The following is a 19,907-nucleotide window of genomic DNA, read 5'->3' as shown; positions in this document are numbered from 1 at the left end:
GAGAATCCTTTACTTAGTAGAGCATGGCATTTATCAAACATTGGGATACTGCATTGAATTACTTCTAAGGATGGATTACTTAGTGTTTTCCACTGATCTACTTTTTAAACTTTTAAAATCAGTACCAAATAGTTTAGTTAATCATCGCTGCTTTGTAATATAATTTGAAATCTGGTAATGCTAGCCTCCTTTCATTCTTACTTTTTTTATGACTTCCATTATAAGTCTCCTCCAAATGAATTTTGTCATAATTTTATCTGATTATCTAAAGTAACCCCTTGGCAGATGGATTAATGTGGTATTAACTCTGTAAATTAATTTAGGTAGCAGCTTTATTTTTATCATGTTGGCATGGCTCGACCATAAACAATGAATATCTCTCCAATTACTGAAGTCTTCCTTTATCCTCCTTAATAACATTTTCCATAACATTTTGCCTGGACTTCTCTTCTTTGCATTTATTTTCCTCTCTCCTACCACTGTTATTTGTGTACTTGTCTCCCATCCCCCTCACCCTTGCCCTGCCACCATTGTTGTTGTCCTGTTGTTCAGTCATGTCTGACTTTTTGTGACCCCGTTTGGGGTTTTCTTGGCAAAGATACTGGAGTAGTTAGCCATTTTACAGATGAGGAAACTGAGGCAAACAGGGTTAAGTTGCCCAGGGTCACACAGACACTAAGTGTCTGAGACCAGATTTAAACTCAGGAAGAGGAGTCTTCCTGACTCCAGGCCTGACACTATCCGCTGTGCCACCTAGCTGCCCTGCCCCCACTTAATTATAAACCCCTTGAGAGCAGAATCCGTGACATATCTATCTTTGTGTGCCCAGCCCTAATTATAAGACCTTGTATAAAGCAGGGGCTTCATAAATGTTGGTTGAATAATTCTGTAATGATTTGTACTAACCATCTCTCACATATGTACATCCCTCTGCATGTTAGAGAGTTTTTTCCTCATTCCTGATCTCATTTATGTTTCACAACAGCTCTAGAAAGGAGACAGGGAAGGGGTTATTTTCCTCCATTTTACAGAGGAAGAAACTGAGGGCCAGACCTGGGGGAGAAGGCAGGAAATTACTTCCCCCAAGGTCATGCAGCCAGGCAGAGGCAGAGCTGGTACTCAGACCCAAGACATCTGACTCCCAGCTGATTTATTAATGTTGAACACAGAAATGCTCCCTCCCGCCCCTCATCCCCCAGCGTCAGAGGGAAGCCTGTCTCCTTGGGAGGCCTGAAGGAGGGCTAGGCTAGGAGAGTCTGTGGGACCTGAGCTCAGCTCATTTTTATATCTGTTTCAGTGACGTGGCTGTAGAACTGCCCTTCACCTTGATGCACCCGAAGCCCAGAGAGGAGCCTGTACGTCGTGAAGGTGAGTATGTTTGGGGGAGTCTAGAAGGGTTGGGGCCTTATCCACGAAGCAGGATTAGAAGAGAAATAACTTCCCTTTCTATAGTGCTTCAGGTTTCCAAAATTCTTTCTTCACAATAATCCTGGGAAGTGCAGAAGGTGCAAGTGTTTCTATTTTGCAGATAAGGAAACTTGAGGCTGAAAGGGATTAAATGATTTTCCCACGGACACACAGTTAAGAACTGATAGAACTAATATTCTATCTTCAGCTCCATGCCTTTGACCTATTATTGGGAAGGGCCATCAAGATGGGGATTTCTCCTACTTCTTTGGGGGTCAGCCTAGGAACTACCTTGGCTCCATCTTTCATGTCCATCTCTGACCTGTGATAAGATTAGGGCTGGGGATGAAGGTTACAGAAAACAGTGCTGGGGAAATCATTGTACCTGGAAGGTGCCTTAGAACGCAGAATGTTAGAACCACAGCATAAAGAACCATGGTTAGAAGCAGAGCATGAGAACTGGAAGGGACTTTAGAACATAGAACAGAGGAAACAGTGTTAATGTGGAGACCAGACGGTGAGCCAAGGCCCAGAAATGAGAAGCATCCCACCAGGAGTCCTATACTGAGTTAGGGGTGTCTCTTGACTCAGGGGGCCTTTCTAAGCACAGACTCCTCCTCCCCTGTCATTCTCTTCTGATTTCATAGGATCATAGATTTTGATATGGAAGGGACCTTAGAAATCATCAAGTTCAGCACCCCCTATCCCATCTTAAAGATGAGGACACTGAGTCCCATTGAAGTGACTTGCTGAAGGGAACCTAGGTCCTTTTACCTCCAAATCCAGACAACTTTTCCTTATTCCATTTTGGGCTCCTTGAACTGAGGTTAGCACAGGCCAACTTGGAGGTAAGGGGTTGGGTACAATGACCTCTGGACACCTAACCCTTGGGATTCCAATGCTTTCACGGCCCATACTGAGGACAGGCTTTCTCCATATCCCAACTCTTGCAAATTCTCTAGTCTCATGTTGGGGTTAGCTTTGAGGATTGAAGTGGGGGATGGGAACAAGCTCTGGCATGGTACCATTCAGAGGGGGTCCCAGAAAAGGGGTTGTTTGGAAGGATATACAGCCCCAATCTCCCTGAAGCACAGCGTCCCCCAGTACCAAAGAAAAGAGAAGAAAACTCAAAGTCCTTCTAGGCCTGGAAGTGATTTCTAGGCCCTTAGAGCAGGAAAGGACAGGGTTCTTTACCTTTCTTTTTTTTTTGTATCATGGACCTCTTTGGAAATCTGGTGAAAGAATCCAGGAAATGCTTTTTTGGTTGTTTGTTTTTGAGGCAATTGGGGTTAAGTGACCTGTGTAGGGTCACACAGCTCGTAAGTATCTGAGGTTGGATTTGAACTCAGGTCCTCCTGACTCTGAGGCTGGAGCTCTATTCACTGTGCCACCCAGCTGCCCCTTATGGAACTGTTTTTTAAATAATTGAAGGAAATACTAACTTTCAGGTAGAGATTAGTGAAAATAAAGATGCAATTTTTACCCCCTTCCAAGTTAACAAACCCACTGAAATCTATCCATAGACTTCTTGGGTCCAGGAACTCCAGGTTAAAAGCCCACTAGACCAATGCCTTCATTTTGTAGGAGGGAACTGAGTCTCATAGAAGGAAAAGGACTTAATCCAAAGTGCTACAGCTCGTGAGCAGCAATGTCAGAACTAGAATCCCGCTCTTCTCACTTCAAGTCTGACGTTCTTTTCACTAAATTGTGCTGCCTGTAGACAAGCGACGGACGAGTCCTCACTCAGTCCCACCGCCCCCCCCTTCCTGTTTCCTTCTCTGTGTGTGGCGATTGTTGCTGTGACTTGGGCAGCCAACCGTTCATGCATAAACTCACTAACCCCGTGTCCTAACTCCCTGTGTTTAGTTCCAGAGAATGAAGCGCCCATAGATACCAATCTCATAGAACTTGATACAAAGTAAGCTGAACCCTGACTTTGGATGTCTGGGTAGGGAGGGGGGAGAGAGAGAGTGAGTGTGAGTGTGAGTGTGTGTGTGTGTGTGTGTGTGTGTGTGTGTGTGGTGTGTGTGTGTGTGTAGCAGAACGGCTGTGGTGGGAAGGAGAGGGAATGGCCTGGCTCATTGGCATATTAACCTCTAATGAGTCAGGCCCATCCACAGCTAACTCAGTGTTTCCCAAACCACTTGGCCATTGGAGACTTTGGAGCCTGGGATACCATATTGTTCTAAATATAGGCTGCTCCCCTGAGATAATGATTCTTCTTCACACAGTGCTTTCATTTACAAAGCGCTTTCCTCACATTAAGCCTCTGAGGTAGATGCTTGATATAAGCCTCTGAGGTAGATGCTTGATACAAAGTAGGTGCTTAATAAGTGCTTATTAAATTAAATTGAATGGTAATTTAATGTGGGAGTGGTGGGGGTGAAGGAGGTTTAGGTCAATGATTTCATCTCTGAGGTGAATGTCTAGTATGGAAACTCTCTCCATCAATGCTAGATAAAGCCTTTGTTCAGCACCTTCTGTATCAGGCACATGATATAGTCTGGGGAAACAAATATACGCAAAAAAGGACAAATCCTTACCTGTGGGAAGCTTCTGTTCTAAGCGGGGGAAGAACACCCATGATATGCTCTTAAAGAGTTGTCTTGGGGCACTGGAAAGTTAAGTGACTTGCTGAGGGTTAGTTCCATTGCACTCAGCAAAGGACAGCTTCCTGGCCCCCGTGCCACGGTGCCTCTTACATGAAGTTCCAGTGCAGGAAATAAACCAACAAAAAATCTGAACACTGAAGAATAATACCTATTGTGGGTTATACTCAGGTTTTGTACAAGCCAGGTCTAGGGAAAAAAGTGGCCTCCCTTTAGACCAATATGTATGTATGTATGTATGTATATATATGGAACATATAAGTGGTGAGTGGGAGAATCTAGGGGTACCCCTCCCCATAAAGATGGGGTGGGGGAAATTTTCGAGCATATTTTCACATTTTCAGATTGCCATTTTAAGTATTTTTAGTCTAAAATTTCAAACTTCATATTTTAAGGCAATGGAGAATATGGCTCAGTATTGAAATTTTCTTGTTTCAAAACCCCAGGGTTCTAGTGGACATGGTTTGGGGAATGCTTGGCCTAACGCACCTGCAAGGAATCCTGCCTGGCCTGGCATGTCTGGCAGCAGCTTGGCTGCCGGAAACCCTTAGCATGCAAGCTGGGCCCTCTCCTTTTCCTTGTGTTGTCTTGTCTTTCACCCCCAAGGGGTATCCTGAGCTAGGAAAGCCACGAGGAGACATCTGCTCCCACCCTGAAGCCCTCCGCCTTGCCTGCTCTGCCCTGCTTGGTTCTTGCTGGTACCAGTGCCTGTTAGGCTGTGCTTTCAGGTGGTTGGAGGTTTTTGGTTTTTTTCCTGACTCCCGAGAATCAGCCCTGGTTTCCCAGGAGTCATAGAATCTCAAGGGTTGCAAGGAACCTCAGAATGCATGTAATCCAATCTATATCCAAAGAGAAATCTCTCTGCTAATATCTTTGACAAGTGGTTGTCTAGCCTCCACTGAAGACCTCTAGTGATGGAAAATTCACTGGGTCAGTGAGAGAAAGAGTGATCACCCTGATGAGAGATATTTGGGTCTATCTCCTGACAGTTTTCATTGTTAGGAGGTTTTCCCTTATGTTAAAACAAAATCTTCCTCTCTTTAACTTCCTCTCATTGCACCATGTTCTGTGCACTAGGGCCAAACAGAATGAGTCTAATCCCTTTCTGCACCTGAGGCCTGTTGATACCCAAAGATAGCTGTAACATACACCCTTCTTTGTAGGTAAACAATATACCCAATTCTTTCAACTTGATCTCATGTGGCAAGGTTTCCAGTCCCCTTGCCATCCTCTGGATGTGCTCCAGTTGGCCACTGTCATCCTTAAAATGCCGTGCCCTGCACCAGACACAGTACTCTCAAAGGCATCTGTCCAGAGCAGAGGGCAGCAGAGCTATCGTTCTGAATTCTGCACCTTTCCTAATGAAGCCTAAGCTCATATTATTATTCTTTTTGTCTATCAGGTTGCATTGTTGAGTTGGTGGTCTACTAAGGGCTCCAGATCTTTTTCACATGAAATGCTTCCTAGTTACTCCAGAACATGGATGTGTACTGTAGCCCATGGGATGCACGTTGTCAGGAATGTTGTAGAGTACATTCCTGTTCAGGTGGGGTTTGAATTACTTGCCCTCTGGGGTCCCTTCTACCTCAAAGATTTTGTGATTCTCTCTTCCTTTCTTGTTTCCACATCAATTCACAACTGGTTGTGAATTGACCCCAGATGTTTGTCCCCTCGACACCAGCTCCTCCCTAGCTTTCATTATAGAAAGCAGTGTCTATTTCTGACCCACCTGGAGCTACTCTATGGGCTGTAGTCATGTATGGCCTGGCCTGGGGCAGCTAGCAGCCTTTCTGGTACCTTGCCCCTAAGTTGCCCTGGTTTCTACCCCTCTGTATGGATGTCCCTTCCCCTACTGACAGCTCCTTTTCCCTTCTCTCTCCTGTCAGCGATGACGACATTGTGTTTGAGGACTTTGCTCGACAGAGACTGAAAGGTATGAAGGACGACCAGGAAGAAGAGGAAGTCCCAAACTCGCCGCACTTAAACAACACATAAGACTGGACTCTTCTTGCTCTTCTCGGGTGGTTCCTGGTTTAACTCTTGTGAATTAAGCTGCTTGTTATCTGTTCTTCTTTTTCTTCTCCCTCTTCTTTTTCTGGGTATTTCTTTCCCCTTCTGTTTTTCTACTTCTACCAGGAGACTCCAGAGGACTTATGTAGGTATCATCAGGGATCTTTACCACCTGGCTTTGACCCACTCGTCACCATATCACTGAGCCTCCCCAGTGGATGCCTCGTTTCTGCCCTGGAGAACAGATGAATGGCTTACTACTCTTCTTCCAAACTTAATCCATACCAGGCCCTCTGTTTCTGTCTCACCTTCGATCCCCTCCAGCCAGCCAGCTAGCCTTCAGTCTTCTCCATGTGGCCAGTCTCTAGGAGCTTCCCAATCCGCAATCTTTGGATTGTATCTCTTCTGCACACATTGGGTGGAATCCATCCAATGGATTTGAGTGTATGAATGTGGAGTCTGGTGAGGGAGAAGGGAAAGGATTGCCAGTTTATGTGTGTTTGGGGGTCAAAGCAGGAGGATGGTTCTAGGCACAGCTACTGAGGGTGTAGGACGTGACATAGTTTTAGTTAATGGCGTGCTCGGAATGGTCAGTGAGACAACTTGGCTGAACTGCCTTGGTACACAGAGATGGCGGTGGCAAGTGGGGAGCTATTCACTGGGCTCTCCATCCTTCCACCCCCTTCCCAGTATTTTGGTGTTTTGGACAGTGATGGTGTTATAACAGTTCAATAAGACAAAGCAGTCAAACTGATGCTCCTACCAGCAGTTACCACGTTGAATGCAGGTCACAAGAATTAGCACAAACATTTTAATACTGTCAGAACTTAGCCTCTTAAGTGATATGCATCTTATATGTCTTAGAGACAGAGGAAGAGAGAGCTGGATGTATCATTTTTGTATCAGGGTGGACATTGTCCATGGTCCAGAAGAAAAAAAGGCCTTGTATTTGAAGTGAGGAGAGGAGGCATGTCTTGCTTCTGAGTCCCTGGTAGCAAAGGGATCAAGTGTCTCTGGGGGAGACTTCCCAGAGGGACATTTCTTTCCTGAATGAGATGTTCATCCACCCTATGACTGGCAGGGTTTTAATCTTCCATTCAGCAATGCAATGCAATTAAATTCAATAAGCATTATTAAATGCCTACTATGTGCAAGGGTTATAAAGGTAAAGGGAAACATCCTCTGCCCTCAAGAAACTTATATTGTAGTTGGGGGGAGGGGGTGGAACTTACATTCTTCCATTTGGTTCATTAGTTACTGAATTGCCCTCAGATTATACGTGGGGGCTGCAGGATGGTTGGATCATATGCTGGGTTCTAGTCTCGCCCAATTCTCTGGGAAGTCTCTGGCTGTGATTCCTTCTGTGGCCAGCTAAAGGGACACCCAAATAAAGAGGACACAGCTGGTCCCCAGAAGAAGAGCTAGTACAAAGATGCAAATGTTGGTTTTGTTTACCTCTTCAGAAACAGAAGGAAGCGATATGGAAAGGCAGGTTTATTTCCTAGGACTTAGGGAGTAACCAAAACAAAAAACCAAAAAAACCCCTCAGAGACCACATAGTCTAAACCAGCCTCTCCTCTCCATTTCACAGATTAGGACAATGAGGGCCAAGGAGGTTAAGTGACTTGTCCAAAGTCACACTAATTAATAAATAATAAAACCAGGATTCAAACTAAGGGCGTCTGATTCCCAATCCATTATATCCTGGACAGGAAGCTGCCTTCCAAAAGTTTTCTCTCTGACTCCCTTGGGTCCAGATTTGGATTACCAGACCAAAAACTTATTTCTGATCCCCTGAGGTCATCATCTTGCCCACAACTGGTTGCGTTCTTCTGGGTTTCTTCTCTAAAAGGAAAGTTATTTCATGGGAGAGGAAGTAAATGGATTCTTCTGGAGTGGCTGCTCTCTTCGTCTACACCTACAGATTCAAGCTCAGCAGTTTCTCCCATCTTTCTTGGATCCTGGAAAGTCTACAGAGCCACGGGGGGAGAATTGGAGCAGAGGATGGGATCTCTTTCATGTGATCTAGAGATTATAGAGAACAAAACTTTGACCCTAATACATGGAATCCCTCCCAATGGAAGGAACACAAGAGTCATCTAGTCCAGCCTCTACCCCAGGTTGAGACTTTCCCCCCACAACTTTCATGATGAGGTCATCTGATATGGATTGAATGCCACAATGTGGTGGAAGTGGCCCAGAATCCAGAGTCAAAGGAGCTCAGATTTGAACCCATGAGAGTTTGAATGTGCAGAACAAGGAATGGATACCATATTTGGAGCCATAACTAGTAACTTTTACACCCGGAATAAAGGAATGGGGGAAAGGTAGGGGTAAAAGCCCACCAGGGGTATAATTGCTAGGGGGTGGGGTAGGGATAAAAAATGCAACCTTGAATGGTACTGTCAGAATCCAACAGATTCTGGTGCCCTGATAGCTCTCATCATGTTGATTGATATAAAGAGGCGCATTGTAATATAAGACTTGCCACAGAGAATTCTGTAGTTTCTTCCTAAGCAGGATCAGTGTATGTTGTAGCCTGGCAGATTACCATCTTTTCATCTCCTGACTAGCAAGGTTAAGGGACAGAGACTTTTCAGAGCACCCCCCAACTCTGACACCTGTGGCATCTTCAATAGAGAGTAAGGAGCAACCTAGCCACCAAGGCAGATTCCTCCAGAAGCAGCCAGAAGGACGAAGAACCTAGAGGTCTCACCTTGTTCCTGCCAGTCCCGATGTTTTCATGTGCCAACACACCCCTCCTAGGAAAATCCTTGGCAATCCACTCAAGACCTCTTCAGGAAGTTGGCATCATGTTTAAGGCCTGAGAACTGAGCATAAGGAGCAACAGGGAAGGAATGGCGGACAAAGTAGATGGCTACTTGCAACCCTTCCAAATCTCTTTTCCTCAGCTTCACATTATAAGCAGCAGTACAGGAGAGTTCACAGAGTCACAGATCTCAACATTTATTGAGCACGTCTTAGGCGCTATTCTAGGTGCTGGGGATATAAACACAAAAGGAAACAGTTCCTGCCCTCAAGGAGCTTACATTCTATCAGATTTGGCTCAAAAGCAGCTAGTCCAGCCTGTACCTCAGCAGCAAGAGTCTCACCCTCTTACCCATTGAATGGGAGATTTAGCAGAATAATCATCTAGCCTTGAAGGTGTCCAATAAATGGGAATCTGCCACCATCCCAAAAGTTCATTTAGCTTTTGGACAGCTCTCGTTGTCAGGAAGTAATTCTTATATCAAAGTGAAATTTGCCTCTCCATGACTTTTAGCTACAGGATTGGTTTTCTCTCTGGGCTCTAGCTGGACCAATGTCTTTTACATGATAGCCCTTCAAATAATTAAGTGGAGAAAACTGTCATGCCCCCTCTCAAATATTTTCCTCTAGGTTAAACAATCCACAGAGTCCTTAGCTAGTCTTCATTCCCTTTCCCATCCTTGAATCCTGTGAGGACAAGTTAGGATGTGGAACTGAGCAGGTCTTAGTAAACTGATGCCCCTTACTGTTGAAGTTGAGAGCGCGGACTGAAGACCTCCTCAGTGTGGCTGGGCATCCCACTGTGTATCCTTAACTTCCAGGACCAGAGTAGGCAGAAGTAAGCATTGCAGGAGAGAGGTCTTTTGGTTTAGATGGCTTAAGAGACTATTGTGTTAAGGAAAAATGGGCAGGTCTTGGTTCTTGCCTTGAAGGCCTCTCTCTGCAGAAGATTCCGTGGCTTGAGTTGTCTTTTGGTTCATTGCTAAAGCCTGAGGTATCCCAAAAACTGTGTTTCTCCATGAAAACATGGTCCTGATTCCCATAGACATCTGGTCCATTTCTTCACTTTCCCAGTGAAGGACCACAGCACCACTGTGCCAGGGTCACTGCAGCTCATGGATAAACTACTGCCACTTGCACCGTATGCAGAGGGAAGTGGGGGAGGTGAATCAGATCATTGAGCTCCACAGTGTGTACATGAATAAGTAAATGAAAGGCCTTTTCAGGTACTTGAACTTTGAAGGAAGATACATATTCTACCAGAGGTAGAGTGCATTCTAAGCACGGGGGTAGGGAGGTGGTAAACAGCCCAGTGCAAAGGCATAGCAATGAGAGATGCCATACACTAGAAACAACCACTAGTTTAGTTTGGTTGGAACACAAAATATGTGAAAGAGGGTAACATGAGATCAGTCTGGAAAGGTAGGTTGGAGCAAGACTGTGAAGAGATTTAAATGTCAGGATGGGTGTTTGCATTTTTATCTAGAAATAATAGAGGGCCACTGAAGATTTTGTGATGCCTTAGTTTTTGGTGGTTTGGAGCATGGATTGGAAAGAGGGAGAGATTGGAAGCAGGGAGACCAATTAGGAAGCTATTACGGTGGTCTAAGTCAAGAAAAATGCCATTGGGAGAAGAGAGTGTGGAATTTGGAGGCAGAAGCTCTCTAAAACGAAGAGGTTGACCTCAGTGGTTCCTTAAGATCCCTTCTGACTTGAAGCCTATGACCCTATGAAGGAATAATCGGCCTCAGTATGATGACCATCTCTTTTTCTAATTTGGCACATGCTTCTCTATGGCCAGTCCTGTTTTATCTCCATACCCCTGTGAGGATGGAGGCAGGGTTTTGTCAACCTGTGTTTTAGGAGAGAAACTTTGGGCCTAAGTTGCAGAGTAGGTCCAAGAAGAGGTGAAACTAGAGCTTATCCCGGCCCAGCATTCTTTCTCCTGGACCACGCTACCCATCTCTCTGGGTCCGCCTCATCGAGAAATCAAACAAAATGAGCACAACTTGATTTATCCTCGTAGAAGAAAAATAATAGGTCTTGAAAAAAGTCAGTCTAGTGCTTCTAAATATGTATTTACTGACTTAGAATCCAAAGATCTGAAGGGCCATCTGAGCCAATTCCTACCAAGATCATGAACCCCCATCACCAGCATTCCTGAAAAATGTTCATTTTTGGAGACCACAAGTGATGGGGACTTCAATAATAACAATAGCTACCGTTTACGTAGTTCTTTCTATAGTATCTTGGTTGATCCTCACAATAGCCCTATGAGACAGGTGCTATTATTATCCCCATTTTACAGTTGAGGAAATTGATGCTGAGAAAGCCCAGGGTCACACAGCTACTAAGTATATAAGGCAGAATTTGAACTAAGCTCTTCCTGATTGCAGGTGTAGTGTTCTAACCATTAGACCACCTCACTACCCATTGTCCTCTAAAGCAGCCCATTCCATTTTTGGATAATTCTAATTGTTACGTGCTTTTCTCTTACATGGGAAAAAAAATTCTGCCTCCCTCTAATTTCTCCTCTTGCTCCTAGTTTTGTCTTTTGGGGCAAAGGAGGACAAGTAAACCCCTCTTCTCCGTGATGGCTCTTCAGATGCTTGAAGATGATCATGTGCTCCTTCAAGTCTTCTGAGCATCCCTGATTTTTTCTACTAATGCTTTGGTGGAATTGTTTCCTGTCCCTTCATGATACTGTTCACTCTGTTCTGGACAAGATTCCATTTGTTACTGTCTGCTAAAATGTAACTGTAGGGGTGGTTGGTCTTGGCCATGATCAATTGCTGTCAGTGAGGTCTATCTCATCTACCACCTGGGAATTGGACTTGAAAGCTGCAGAGGGAATGATGGGATGGAATGCTATGGCCACACAACATTATTCTTGAGCTATCGGTAACCTGCTGATCCTGCTGAACTTACATTACCTCCAACACCCTGCAGACCCTATCTCCACTGTGCATACTATACCATAAATTCATTAGAAAGACAGTACAGCTTTTTATTTTCTTATTTTTATTTTTTGCTTTTTGTTTTTTTTTTTTTTGGGTGAGGCAGTTGGGGTTAAGTGACTTGTCCAGGGTCACACAGCTAGTAAGTGTCAGGTGTCTGAAGCCAGATTTGAACTCAGTCCTCCTGACTCAAGGGTGAAGCTCTATCCACCGTGCCACCTAGCTGCCCCAGACAGTACAGCTTTCTGACATTTCAGCCTTTGCCATTGTTGGAAACAGCTGAGAAAGAACTTTTTTGCCAAAAGTCCCATTTTCTCCCACTGATTTCCATTTTACTTTGAGCATGAGCCTCCTCTTCCAGTCATTCATCAATTCCAGCACCATCAAGTCTCCCAGTCATTCAACCCAACAATCATTAAGTGCTTTTCATGTGCCAGGCACTGTGTTAAGGGATGAAGATACAAAAGAGAGACAGCAGGCGAAGACCATGTACATACAAGATTTTACGCACACGCTGCAATGAATGAATGAAATATAATCTCAGAGGAAAAATACTAGGGGTAAGGGGAACTAGAGAAGATCTGCATAAGGTAGGATTAGAGCTGAAATCTTGACGAGCTTTGTTTTCTGTTCTCTTACCCTGGCCCTCATCCTAGAGTAGAATTGGGACATCAAGAAGAGATGCTGTTAGATGGCAGGAGAGCAGGGACTGATGCCCAGAAAGCTGAGGTCTTGTGTTCCTGAATGAAAGGAATCCTACCTATTTCCCTAGAGAGAAGCTGTGCCAGTGTTCCAAATCTGCTTTGCTCCCATCAGGGACCTGGACACTGAAAATTCTGAACATATCTAAAAGGAAGACATTTGGATTTGAGTCCTAAAATATGCCCTCAGTAATTCTGCTTTGATATTTGTTGTTTTTTGTTTACTCAGATAAACCACTGCCCACTGCTTTACATGTAATCCACCTACTGGATGGTTTCTTTCACTACCCAAAGATGTTCAATGAGTCCGTTGACAGGATCCCATGATCTCTGACAGCCACACTTTGGAGTATAAGTTCAGAAGGTGTTGTCCTGGCTGCAGCTTTGGTTTGACAGACTTAGGATTCCTTGGCCCTTTGGCATTCTCTGTGCTCAAGACGGACTTTAGGCAACTCACAGTATGGCTTAGTATGCAAGACTTCCCCTCACATGACACAAGGAGACATAGAAAGCAAGATTATTCAGTCCTTTGACATTCTGTGTTCAGGCTCTCAGGCAGCTCATAGCCTAGCCGCACATGAGGCTTTCTCAAAGTTACATGTAAGACAAGGGAAGGTGAGAAAAATCACCAATGAATGTGACTCTGTAGTCTAAAAACCTTCCTTTCATTCTCCCTCCTTTCAAGACAGTAAACTCTGAAATCAGTGTAATGGGCCAGTATTGAGCACCAGTCCAGAGGTTCTGAATCTCTCTGTTTTTATCTGCTGGCTGAAAGCAACCTTAGAATGAAAGAAGCTTTCCTCAGGCTAATGGTAATAGTAGCTACCTTCCTGCTCCCACCTTGATCAGACTCTAAAAGGAGGCCCTTCTGCAGGGGCATTTTCCACAGTCTCAAAGACAAATTAACATAACTCATGATTTCTGTCCTCTGAAACCAAAATCCAAGAAGCTTTTCCTAGGTTTGGACCTTCTGGGTGGGGACCAAACCCAAGGCAGGGTTTTCACATCAAATTTCTTGGTTTGCTTGTTGGAAGAGTCTCAGGGGCAATCTTTCTCTAGAGGTTTTTACACCTATGCTGAAGTCTAGGCAGGGGCGTGCTGCTCAGCACATGTAGTCACTTAATGCCTGCGTGACCTTGGGCAAGGACCAGTCTCTTTGCATTTGTTTCCTCATCTCTAAAGTAGGGGTTAGACTAGATGATCCCTAAGGTCACTTCCAGCTTTAAAGCTAGGAGTGTAGGAAAGGCTTAATCACAGCCTTTGCAGATACATACGTGAACATTCATGGCCCTAACCTCATATATTGGGATGCACACACAGCTATCGTTAACAGCTAGTCACAATCACATACCAATCCCACAAATGCAGCCAAATGCACAATCTCACACATGTAAGGAGAAAAGTGTCCACATATAATCTTGGAACATGGATTGAAGTGTATTTGTAATGTGTTTTCATGCACCGTACCTACAAAACTAGACTGAGCAGCATGCACAGATACACACTAAATTGTGCACAAATGTGTTTCTGGTGATTCTGGCCAGCCTGCCCAGAGGCTTAGGTTGGGGTTTGTCATGGGGGCAACGGCTCAGCTGTGCTCTTCTTGGGTCTCTGAAACTCCCAGCAAGTCTTCATTGTGTGGAGCAAAGGGATGAGTAGGAGGAGCTCTTGGCCTGATTTGATAGTTTCTGCTGCGTCTTCCTGACTGATTTGGGCTCTGGAGACAAGACTTATCTGGCCTCAGTCACTATTGGAGATGGAAGATATTTCCTCTTGGGTCCCCATTTGTGCCCCTTTTGGAGCTACAGATCACTCTAGGGGAACTCGATTTAACAACCAAGTATTAAGCACATTTATTAAACATACTATGTACAAGGTCCCACTGCTGGGGGCCAGGGACACAGAATGTGAATAGTTCCTACCCAGGAGATCTCTCAAGACAAAAATAAATGTTTTTGATTGCTGCCCAAGGCGGTGATTGACCTCTGTCCTTATGGAATCTCTTGCCTGAGAAAGGTTTACCACCATCCTCTGTAATCCCTGACCTGGAAGTAGGCAGGGGAGACAATGTCCCTGCCCTCAGGGTAGGGACCCTTTAGTCTGATGGGGGCATAGGAACCTGGCCCTCAGAGAGTTTCTGGCCTGATGAAAGATATGTGACATCCTCCACCTTAAAAAAAAAAGGCTACTGGTCTGAGAGGGATAGAAAAAATAGGCAGATAATAATTTAACAAAACTGAATATATGAAATGCCAGATTTACACAAAAGAGAAATCTTGTCTTCATTTAGCAGAATGACTGTCTTACAGAGGGTTTCCTCCCCTCCTCCCATCCCTATTGCTTTAATAGCAATTTCCTAGTGCAGTTTAAATAGGATATGTGTGCAGTGTCCATTTCTGTACATGAATTGTGGTGTAGCCGGAGGAGCATTGGATTTGGAGTCAGCCTGGGTTTAAATCCTGGCTCTGAAACAACTATGTGCAGGGCTTTAGGCAAAGCCCTTTCCTTCTGTGGATCTCAGTTTCTTCCCCTGCAAAAGGAGGGGATTGGACTTGGTGGTCTCTGAGGTCTTTTCCAGTTCTAATCCTAAAGTGCGATGACTTATCATCATCCTTGAGGAGATCTGCATGTGTCTGATTTGGAGATCACTCTGGCCTGAGGGTCGCCAGTTCCTACCAATTAGAGAAGCCTGGAATCTGCCTGACTGAGGCATCTTCCCCAAGGGGCCCTGGGGCCTTGCTCCTACGCTGGTTGAAGTCTCTGGCCCTGACGACCAAAGGGAAAACTAGCTAGCTGGTATTATGCTGTTGTGGGAGGGTTTTTTTTTTTTATCATACTGTGGCACTGCTACACAATTTCCTGGGCTCAGATGGAAGGATCTGGGACACCATGGAAAGATCCCCATCTGGGGAATCAGGAGACCTGGCTCCCAGTCCCATCCCAAACACTGGCTTGCTGTATGACCTTGGTCTCCATCCTTACCCTCTCTGGGCCATACTGAAAATAAGACGATACCCTCTATCCACCCAGTCTCCTTCATAAGACCATTGTAAAGATCAGGTAAAAAAAAAAATCAAGCATGAATAAAAGCTTTTTTCTTTTTGGATGGGAAGCAGTTTCTGGAGGTGTGTTCATCTAGCAGAACCATGTCAGGAGTAAAATCCAGTTGGGAAGCCACACCAGGTGCAGGGCTCTGGCTGGCCACCAACCTGCCCTTCATATCTTTCCCCCTCTTCTACAGTGGGACTATGACTGTCTTTGCTCACTCCAGACTGCCTGTATCCTTTGCTTCTACTTTTGAGATTGGTGTTTGGAGATGAGTGTTCCGGAGAATCTCTGCATATACATGTAAAAAGATAATAGAGATGGAAGAAGGGAGCAGGAGGGAAGAGAGGTGACCCCCTGAGGACCGTGGTCATCTTTAGGGCCTTGAAAAAGGATCTCTTTGCACCCACTGTAGGCCCTGCCTGCTCAATTTCTTTGTTGTACTGTTTCTGTGTCTGTCACATAAATTATTATAGTTTATTAAACAACAAAAACAATCAGCACGGAATGAGGGCTATTACATTTTTGCTTTTGGGGGATGCAGGGGCTGGTTGCATTTTCTCCTGTTGTCGGAGTGTGAACAGACCCAGGCAAAAAATGCTATTGATTCTGGGCCCCTCCTGCTTGGCATAGCTGGACAAGCCCCAGTGTACCCCACCCCCAGGTCATTTAGTAAGACATGTGTTGAGTAAAAATTTCTATGGGACAGTTTCTGGGTAAATTATAATCAATTTTATCAATGACAGCTAGCAAGTAGTCGACATAAAAGGGCTCATTTATCCTCTTGATGATCAAAGAGACCCAACCCGTTGAACTTTCAATACTTATAAAGCCGTTGGAAAAGGGGGTGCACCTAACTGTGATTAGTTAAACATGTAATGAGAGAATGAACACTATAATGAGAGATGAGCTTATTCTAATGAGGATCTGGGGATGTGCTGACACTCAGTCTTGGTCAAAGAGATTTATCTATATCCATATCACCCATCTAGGGTAATCTAGACAAAAGGGGGAATCCACTTTTATCCAGACCTGTCTAAGTAAAACACAATAGGCTAGAATCCATCAATTCACCTAAACTAAAATTTTACCTTTTGAACAGATCTGAATTTTCCTTCCCATCATCAGCCCCATGCTCCAAAGGCTGCCTGAATAATCTACAGGGCTGATTTCTGAATGAGGAAATAGAAAAGGGGAAAAGCCTTAGTCCTATTCAATTCAATAATTGGCTATTAATATAAGGGAGCAATAATAATTTCTCTCACATGTAACTCAGGCTGTGCCTTTTATGCCTTCCTGGAGTCTGACCTGGGTGAAATTCCCCATCCCTCTAGCTCATGTTCCCTATCTAGCTCCTTAGCCCAGTTACACCTTTCTCCTTCTGGTCTACTGACAGTCTACAACTATGACCTTACTTCTGCTGCAGAGGCAGAGAGAGGTCTGAGCTCATAATTCCATTTTCCTTCAAATCATGGTCACTCCAGATAGTGGGAGGAGGGAGTGTTGGGTGAAGTTCTAAAATTCCAGTAAGTAAAATAGAACTAGTATCGTCTCCCAAGCCCCAGCTTCCACTTAAACACTGTCCATGACTCATCACTTATAGGAAAAAGACGAAATTCCTATGTGGCATTCTGTTTCATTCCCTCTGCTCTCCTTTACATATCCTAGGCTGCAGTGAAACTGCATGAACTTGTGGCACACTGGACTCTTCCTTATTCCTTGCAACACCACCCCCTGCTCTGGGGCAATGACCCTCTCCTCCAGGAAGTTTTCCAGCCACAAGCAATCCATTCCTTCCCCTGCTGCACTCCACACCCAACTACACCTTGTATTGTGAGGTCCTGAAGAACAATGACTGTCTTCTCCATCTCTGCCTTGGCAAATCCCTTAGCAAAGAGCTCTGCACACAGGAAAGGCTTCATGGAATTAGAAACAAAAGGAAGGTAACACCTCCCCCTCCCTTAAAAGGTTCGTGCTGTGTACTTAGGACCACTGTGCAATGACATAAGCTGTTCCCCACGTCATTTGCCTGGGGTTCATGTTGTTTTTCCTCCCCTGCCATGGCCTTTTAGGGCTTAATCCTTATGTCTCTTCAGTAGGCTTTTAGTTTCCTCATTTGTAAAATGAGGGGGTTGGATTAAATGGCCTCTAAGGGCCTTCCCATTCTGACATTCTATGCTCTAAGACCCTTTCTAGCTGTGACATTCCGTGCTTTAAAGTCCCATTCCAGTTCTGATTGCATTCTATGATCCAAGTCCCTCTCAGCTCTGACATTCTGTCACTGACTCCCATCACCATCTTCCACCTCTTCCTTTCGTTGTCTTCCTCCTCACTTTCTTCCTCCTTAGACATACCACCTTTAATTCCATCTAGAACATTTGAAGAATAACATTTCATAACATAATCCTTAGCTATAAGCAGCAAACATGTATTAAGGGCCTACTAGTGCAAAGAGCTATCCTAGGTCCTGAGGGGGCCCACAGGCTAGAAAGGGTGATAACATCAGTGGGTAAATAACTACCACACTGTCCAGTCCTAGCTGAGTAAGGAATGCTGCTTCAAAGATCTGTGGTTATGGGACTTAAAGGGCCTCAGTTAGTCTTTACAATGGAAAAGACCTAGAAGTTGATCTAGTCCATCCCTCCTCTCCCGTCTTGCATATGGGAAAACCAAGGCCCAGACAGTTGCCCAGAGTCACATAGATGAGTAGCTCCTGGATGGTACTGAAATCTTGAGGTGTGGAGGTGTTGTGGAAAGATCATAGAACTGAGAGTCAGGAACCTAGGATTTTTCAATTCAAGTTTCCCCAATTGTAAAATAAGCAGTTAAGAGTAGGTGATCTTTAAGATCCTTTCTAATCTGAAAGGTCTATGGCCTAACTGTGTAACTAAGGGGAGGCTGGCTGGCATAATGGCCCAAGGTGCCAAAATTTAGAGGTTGTGGATGACACTTGCAGCCCTTCAGTAGCACAAAACACCCTAGGTCAGCACCTAGGTGGTAAGAATAGTTAGTTAAAATAAGAAACTGCTATGAAAACTGGAAAACACTGGCAGAAATTGGCTTTAGGTTAGCCTCTCACTATATACCATAATAATCTCCCAATAAATACATGGCTTAGCTATAAAGGCTTACATCATGAAAAATTTAGAGGAGCAAGGAAGAAAATAACTTTTGGAGCTCTGGACAGGGGAAGAGTTCATAACTAGATAAGGGATAAAGAAGATCATAGAAGATGAAATGCACAATTTTGATTGCATAAAATTGAAACATTTTGCACAGATAAAATCAATGCAGTTAAAATCAGAAGGGAAATAGTTATCTGAGAAAAACATCTGTTTGGCAGGTTTCTCTGTTAAAGGTCTGATATCCAAGATGTATGTGAAACTTATTCAAATGTGTCAGAACCACAGCCATTCTCCAATGGACAAATGGTCAAAGGATATAGACAGGCAGTTCTCAAAGGATTAAATCCAAGCTAACAATAGCCATATTAAAAAAGCTTGAAAATATTAATAATTAGAGAAATGCAAACTAAAAAAACTCCAGGGTTCAACTTCTTACATGTTAGATTGGCAAAGACATAAAAAAAAGGAAGATGACAATTGCTGAAAGAGCTATAGAAAGACAGGTACCCTGGTGCACAGCTGATGGAGCTGTGAATTCCAGTCTTTCTGGAAGGCAATTTGGAATTATGGATAGATAGACAAAACATTTATTAAATACCTATTATGTGCCAGGCACAGTTCCAAGCACTGAGGATACAAATGGAAGCAAGCAAGACTGTCCTTGCCCTCCAGGAGCTTACATTCTAATGGAGGAAAGTAGTATACAAAATGGAACATGAAAAGGAGAGTATGCAACCAGGAAGTGGTAACCAGCAAGATGAGGCAGAAGCTGACCTACCAGAGACAAAAGAGCCAGGGTGCAGAGACCAGGTTGCTAATGGGGAGAAGCTAGATGTCATAGTTCAAGTAGAGGTAGCATGGTGTACAGAGGCCTGGCTAGTACCTCCAAACTAGATCCCCCAAGTCACTAAACTGTTTGTACTCTTTGATCCAGCTACATCACTATTAGAGATCAAATAAGGAGGAAAAAATCCCACACTTAGAAATATATCTATAGCAGTTTGTGGTTGTTGTATCAAAGAATTGACACACATTTATTAAGTGCTTACTATGTGTCAGGCACCATGCTAAATGCTAGGAATTACTGATCATTTGGACAATGGCTAGACAAAATGTGATACATGAATATAATGGAATATTTTTGAGCTGTGAGACATTATGAAAGGGGAAACCCAGGAATATTTGTAATAGCTAGCATTTGCATGACATTTTGAAGTTTGCAAAGTAGTTTTCTCTCATTTAATCTTCACGACAACCTTATGAGGTATTGTTCTGATTTTACAG

The 19,907-nt window shown here is 44.1% G+C and overlaps 1 protein-coding gene across 6 annotated transcripts in view; it reads left to right on the top strand.

The window, feature by feature from the left end:
• The window catches only part of ARRB1 (arrestin beta 1), a 133,891-nt gene extending 117,893 nt beyond the window's left edge, over positions 1 to 15,998 (top strand). For 4 of the 6 annotated variants that reach the window (XM_020989548.2, XM_078156916.1, XM_020989546.2 and 1 more), the window contains 3 exons: positions 1,298 to 1,368; positions 3,274 to 3,325; positions 5,903 to 15,998. In XM_020989548.2, coding sequence (XP_020845207.1) covers positions 1,298 to 1,368; positions 3,274 to 3,325; positions 5,903 to 6,011 — 232 coding nt within the window. In that variant the 3' untranslated portion in view covers positions 6,012 to 15,998. The remainder of the gene's footprint in view (positions 1 to 1,297; positions 1,369 to 3,273; positions 3,326 to 5,902) is intronic. The other 2 variants (XM_078156918.1, XM_078156919.1) reach the window with 1 other exon arrangement.
• The last annotated feature ends 3,909 nt before the right edge of the window (positions 15,999 to 19,907 follow it).

Source organism: Phascolarctos cinereus, unplaced genomic scaffold (assembly GCF_003287225.1).
Source record: "Phascolarctos cinereus isolate Bilbo 61053 unplaced genomic scaffold, phaCin_HiC Scaffold_726;HRSCAF=1367, whole genome shotgun sequence".
Lineage (NCBI taxonomy): Eukaryota > Metazoa > Chordata > Mammalia > Diprotodontia > Phascolarctidae > Phascolarctos > Phascolarctos cinereus.
The sequence above is the reverse complement of the archived record's forward strand: the minus strand, read 5'-3'. Positions and strand labels throughout refer to the sequence as shown.